The sequence below is a fragment of the Macrosteles quadrilineatus genome, unplaced genomic scaffold (genome assembly GCF_028750875.1).
Source record: "Macrosteles quadrilineatus isolate MER2022 unplaced genomic scaffold, UCM_ALF_1.0 Scaffold_3__2_contigs__length_128488019, whole genome shotgun sequence".
NCBI lineage: Eukaryota > Metazoa > Arthropoda > Insecta > Hemiptera > Cicadellidae > Macrosteles > Macrosteles quadrilineatus.
In genome coordinates, this window is record NW_026542596.1 from 78,938,100 (window position 1) to 78,944,506 (window position 6,407).

The 6,407-nt window shown below is 32.2% G+C and overlaps 1 protein-coding gene across 7 annotated transcripts in view; it reads left to right on the forward strand.

Moving 5' to 3' along the window:
• LOC128988680 (serine/threonine-protein kinase 3-like) overlaps positions 1-3,905 on the forward strand; it is a 46,256-nt gene extending 42,351 nt beyond the window's left edge. For all 7 annotated transcript variants that reach the window (XM_054410207.1, XM_054410202.1, XM_054410201.1 and 4 more), the window contains one exon: positions 274-3,905. In XM_054410207.1, the coding sequence (XP_054266182.1) occupies positions 274-432 (159 nt within the window). In that variant the 3' untranslated portion in view covers positions 433-3,905. The remainder of the gene's footprint in view (positions 1-273) is intronic.
• The last annotated feature ends 2,502 nt before the right edge of the window (positions 3,906-6,407 follow it).

Here is a 6,407-nt window from a genome sequence, read left to right on the forward strand (position 1 = left end):
GATTTTTTGATGTAGACATGATTGTGTCAAGTTATAGATCAGGTCAAACTTAAACAAAATATAGGCTAATTTTATGCTTTTAAAACTAGAAAGATCCACCTTAGTTTTAAATTATTAATTTTTTTTACTTTAAAAACTGCTGAGTTATCTGACTGTAATTCTTTTAAATCTTAATTTAACGATGAATTAGTTTCTGTCATAACGAGTTAAATCAGCTCTATTGTTATTTTCAATGAATCACAGATGTTGATTCTATGTATAACCTGTTCACAGTTAAAGTTCCTGAGCTATGATGAACTGCAGCAAAGAATGACAAGTTTAGACTCAGAGATGGAGAGAGAAATCGATGAGTTGCGAAGACGTTACCAGACCAAACGGCAACCTATCCTGGATGCTATGGACCAAAAACGAAAACGGCAACAGAACTTCTGAATATTAGAATATAGAGAAACTTGCTCTGATTTTCATAAAAATAGGATAAAGGAATCTTTGGGTCGTAAGTTTGAGAATAACATTTGTGGCGATTCCACTGTTTTCTCAAGGTTTTGCTTTGCAGACGTGTCGTTAAAAACCATTTGCCATTCAGTATGGTTAGTCTTGGAAGGCAATCATTTCCAAGGCTTGTTAAGTCCAGCATAAGTTAAAATAAAATAGAACTAAAGTTAACACAGAGAAATGAGTGGTTCGAAAGATTAGACATGTATGTAATTTACTAAGATTTTGGTTTAGACTGGCTTTCTTAAAAGTTAAATTATTTAGGTTACCTAATTCAGGACCATATATTTATTCCTCATTTAAAATTAGGCATGTTTTATTTTATTTTTTGATTAAAATTAGTTGTAATAACCTCAGAACTGCAACATCGACTAATATGAGTTTTAAAGAACCTGTTAGATGGTATTGGTGTTTGGAACTACTGACGGATATTAGTCCCCATACAGTATTAGTCAAATGATTATTTAAAGTTTTTTTTTTTTTTTGTAAAGAGCACTTGGCTTAAGAATAATGTGTTAAGAACCAATGGATACTCAGCTAACTTGCATAACTTAGCAAACAATGTGTTCCAGGCCACAGAAAGCACACAAAAGTTAACAATGGAAGTTAGTTGTGGATCGATACTGCACTCAAAACATAATACTGAAAATACAATTTCAATCCACAACTTTAAAATTTATAAGTTTTGTGTACTGCTTAGTATTATTGCTTCCTTACTTTAAACGTATGGAATGATAATGAGTGTGTGCCAGTCTTCCCGTTTTAAATTTTACCTCTGTAACTTGTCTTAAAGTTACCAAGTTTACCATAGTGTTCACTGAACACTTGACTGTTTATGTTGCCATCAGTATTTCAGTTGAATTCATTCTATCTGCCTACATTACCTATAACAAGTTTTTACAGACTGCAAATCAAAGTATCAACACATTTTCCAGAATTATTTGTTTATTTTGTTTACTGTTACTTAACTTAAACCTACCATCAACATGAATAAGCATTTTTTAAGTAGGGTAAAAGTATGGTAATTATCTTAAACAAATGTTCAACTTGTACAGTGTTGGAAAGACCTGTTGTTTTGTTTCTCCCTAGGGAGTAAAAATTTGCTGTTTTAACTCTGATTCTAAGCAATGGCATGTATTGATTGTTTTAATCGGTTGTAGCTTAAAGTTGCATTCTTGTCAACAGTTCGGCAAATTGATAGTATAAGGTATACTAATACAATCGTAATTGACAAAATGATTGAAACACTTTCTAAACAGCTGATTATTTGCGTTGGCAAAATTGAAAAGAAATTAATAGTTGTTTTGAGACGTTATCTTTACATAAAACATATTTAATTTTGTGAATTAGTTTGCTTAAATAATGGTGCAATATTACAAAAAAATATAGTTCATCACACAGGCATAAAGTGTCTTCTCAGCCCTTGCTCATTATTCCGACCTACGCCGTAAAACTTGAGCTCGGATCAAAAAGAGTCACTTTACACTCTATTGATGAAATATACAATTAAGTAGTCTCTACAACTGTTATTAAGAATGATTAGAAATAGTATTCATACAGTTAAGTTAGTAAGTATAACATGAACGTATACATATAGTAAATTTACAATCTTTCCCCATTGCTAAAACTGTATACAATTTGACAAATGACAATATATTGTTTGTAATTTTTAACTTGCATGATTAAGTGTGCTGCATGGGTAGATTTTTCACCAAAGGCTAAAAATAGATTTTATACAACATATTAGTGCACAGAATAAATACATAACAGGTTGCATCTTTAGAGGCATTATAACAATATAAGGAATGGAGTAATGTAGTAAATTCTCCAGTATCATTAATAATCCATGGATTTGTCGTACAATTTTTGTGAGACGGACATTTGATTATAATCAAAACCTTTAAATTTTTAAACTTCATAAGAGTATTTCCTTACATATTTCTCTTCTGAGAAAACGTAATAGTGTATTGTTAGTTCTACATAATGCATAATCTTACTTCCAGACAATACTTTTTACAAATTAGAGTAAAGCATTCAGTATGTTGTTTTGTCAAAATGTGTGTGTATTAGAACTAGCTACTGCCTACAAGAATGTATTACCTCGATGAATTTACCATGATAGTTAGGTGTGATTTTAGATAGAGAGAGCTATGACACGTTGTAAGCTTAGCAGAATTTCCACCGTAACTCTTTGCCTTTGTGAGAGAAAGAATATTTTTTAATCAGCAGATAAATTTTATAGCACAGTTCAAAATCCCTATTTTTTTAGATCAATGTTGGTAAAATTAAAATTGATGTTAACATTTATGGCTTGTATGGACTTTTAGGATAGCATAAATAAAACTGTAAGAGTGCTAGATAAGCAATCAATAGTTACAACATTGTTTAGGATATCTTCTTAAATGGTGGGAGTTGGTGGTTTTCTATGATTTTATTTCCTTGCCAACTCAATTTGTTTGCCATTAATCCACACTAAAAATAAAATCTTGATATTTTTGTTCTCTCTAGATGTTACACTTGATCGAATAGGCCGATATGATTTCAGCATAATATACAGGTTAAGATAACTTTACCTGTGACAATCAAGAATTTTTAATTTAAATTTTATAGTCAGGGAAATTGTGTTGTTACCATGTTATTCCCACCATTAACAAGCTCTTGTTTATTCTTTACTGTAATTATCATGTAATTCTTAAGCTAATAAGTAGTTTATCATTGAGATAAGTATATGTTTTATAACAGTATGCTCTGTGAAAATTAAGAATATTTCCACATTTTTTTTAAATTGAGTCTGATACTTGGATATTATGACTTGTGGTTCTAATCGCCATTATTTATGTCTTGTTTCTCGCTTCTCTTTGGCCCCTTACACCTGAGACCCAAAGCAGCAACTTTTCTACGTAGCTCAGGTATTTTGCTCTGGTGCCCTTTGGAACATGGTTGCATCTTGTGTACATAGTTCCACATGTACAGTGTACATATATTTAGTATAATCGTAATATGATAAGACTGGGTAACTGATGCTAGGTTTATTTTTTACTACCACGAGACAGTGTAATTGTTGTTGGTCGAGTTACAAGTGAGAACTGTTTGTAAACTTAGTAGAATATCGCCCGATGTTGTTGCCATATTTTGCACCGAGAATCAAATTTTGATTGATGTAAAATTTATTTGATTTGTGATATAATATTTTGTATCTAATTAGCTATAAATTTTGTATTATATAGTTTTTATTTAACAATTTTGTAGAATCTGAATGTTTTTCATTTTCTGTTATTTATTTTAACTAGATGGATTAGACGTCTTAATTTGTTGGATTTTAATCGTCTTATTACTGTTTAAAGTAAAATTTACCTTTTTATTGTTGCTGTTTATTAATTTTGTAATAATAAATTGATCACCACCAGAAATTGATTTTATTACCTTACCTTTGATGATTTAAGTTACGTTAAGTTAAGCTAACAGTTATTTAAGTTTCCACCGTAAGACACAAATACTCCCCCACAGCAAACCTGCAGACTAAGCAGATTTCCATTGTCTTAATTTGTAATTAAATCCATTTAAATAAAACATTAGGTTTCACGAGTACCTAGGTTTGCTGCTACAAGGAAACTAATAAAGTGTGTTTTATAGTAAAATATTTAGTAATAGCTTAGTATTAAATAAATCAATTTGCCAAGTTAGATCAAAATATATCCATAAACAAATGAACTACAACATTTTTTACAATATTCTCCATAAAGCCACCCCACACACGGGCGAGCATGTTCGCGAACATGCTCGTGACGGTGTTGGCGACGAACATGCTCGCCCGTGTGTGGGATCCGTCGCGGCGAGCATGTTGGGCTCGGCGCTCGGCTCGTCGGACTTGGCGAGCCCGAACACGAACATGCTCGCCCGTCTGTGGGGACGACCATATGTTCGAGAGCATGTTCGCCGCTGCAACTTGGGTAGAGATAGGCTAAATGATTCCATCGATGTAGCCGCTACTATGATTCCAGTTGGACTCATTACAAGTAACCGTTCCGATTCCAAACGATTACTTCGTTACCGCCATTACTAAGTAGCTGCAATAGACAGTTTGCATTTGTAATAATCATGGTGTCTATACTCTGATGTAATCCAGTTACAGTAATAGATTTAGAATCAATGTTTACAGAAGCTAAATAAATATTTATTTGTGTTTGTAACGCAATAAATACGAATTTAAATTAGTTTCCAAAATAGAGGGTTCATCAATTATAATTTGTATATTACAGTATTACAGAAATGTGTACAATCAATTCTGTAGTAATTTGTCACAGTTAAATAATTCTAAGAAAGGCTAGAATAAGCAAAACTACGAGAAATATTATTGCACAACGATGGAATTTTAACCAACATTATTTTCAAACCATAGCGGATGAATTTAATCCGATACCTTAAGGCCTGACACACACAGTTGATTATTAGATCGGCCGTTTACAAAATCGGCCAAAAATAAATCGCCCCTGATTTGTGTCTAAGAAATAATGCGTATGTTGCAAAAAAACTAAATACTGTAATTGCAGCAAAAAAGCAGGAGTAGGCTAAATACACACAACTTGACTGTCACAGAGCACAAGAAAAGCAAGAATAGGCCTAGAAACCGCTACCGAGCGACGAGCATGTTCGCAAACGCTCGTCCGTCTCTTGGAAACGCCGAGCATGTTCGCCAACATGCTCGCCCGTGTATGGGGGGCTTAAGGATAACAGGGGAATTTTAAAATAAATTTTTTTTTGAATTTTCTCCGTTACCAATAACCGTACAAAAACACTTTGATGGACTAAATTATTTGTTTAAGCTCTTAAAAAGGTTTAGAGAGAAATTGGAAAATGTTATGTTTAGAGGGTCAAAAATGAGAAAACTAATTTTTACCCTAAAACCCCCTTTCCCATGGTCCGATCATGCTGGTTTGCGAACTCATTCAAGTTTATCCCGCCTTACACCTTTAAACCAAATTTCATCAAAATCGGACAAAAATTACCCAAGATATCACGTTCACGGACACATAATATATACAGGGTGTCCCGGAACTCTCTACCAAAATTTTAGAGCATTATTCCTGAGTAAAAAACATAAATACCATATTTAAACTGTCCGGAAATACAGAGCCGCCATTTTGTTTTTTCCACTTGTTAATTTTTTTCCTAAAACATACAAAATGGAAACTTTGCACAAACATTAATGACAACTAGAGTAGACAAAGCTACCAAAAAATTATGAAGATTTTTCAAATTCATAAAAAAAAATGGCAGCCATCTAAAATTTTGTTTCTTAAATAACTCAAAAACCGTTGATTTTAAGGCAATTTTTTACGAATCGATTGAAACCTTATCCTTAAGTTTCCATATCTCAGTTAATACTCGCCCAATCTTACAAAATAACGTGCCAATCGATTTGGAATTATATTGCCTTAAAAAAGTTATTTTAGAAAATTGTTTGTAAAATCAAAGATTTTTGAGTTATTTAAGAAACAAAATTTTAAATGACCGCACTTTTGTTTTATGAATTTGAAAAAAACTTGAAAAATGTTTTGGTAGCTTTGTCTAGTTGTCATAATTGTTTGTTCAAAGTTTCCATTTCGTAAGTTTATCCATTCTTTAGAAAGAAAGCATATTAACTCAGTGCAGTACCCTAAAATTATATTTTTTATTTTAAAATAAAATTTAATAAAATCATTTCAGGGTACTGAGTTAGCATGCTTTCTTTGATATTTATAATAGTAACCCTTTATTCAAACAATCGTGTGTATATATCTATATATAAATATATATCTAAATTTGAACAAATGGTGTTTTTAGCCTCTGGGGACATCAAAATGAAAAAGTAAATCGGTCCCGGGCCTAGGTCTTACCGTGCCCCTTACGGTAAAAGCTACTTCCTTATAGGG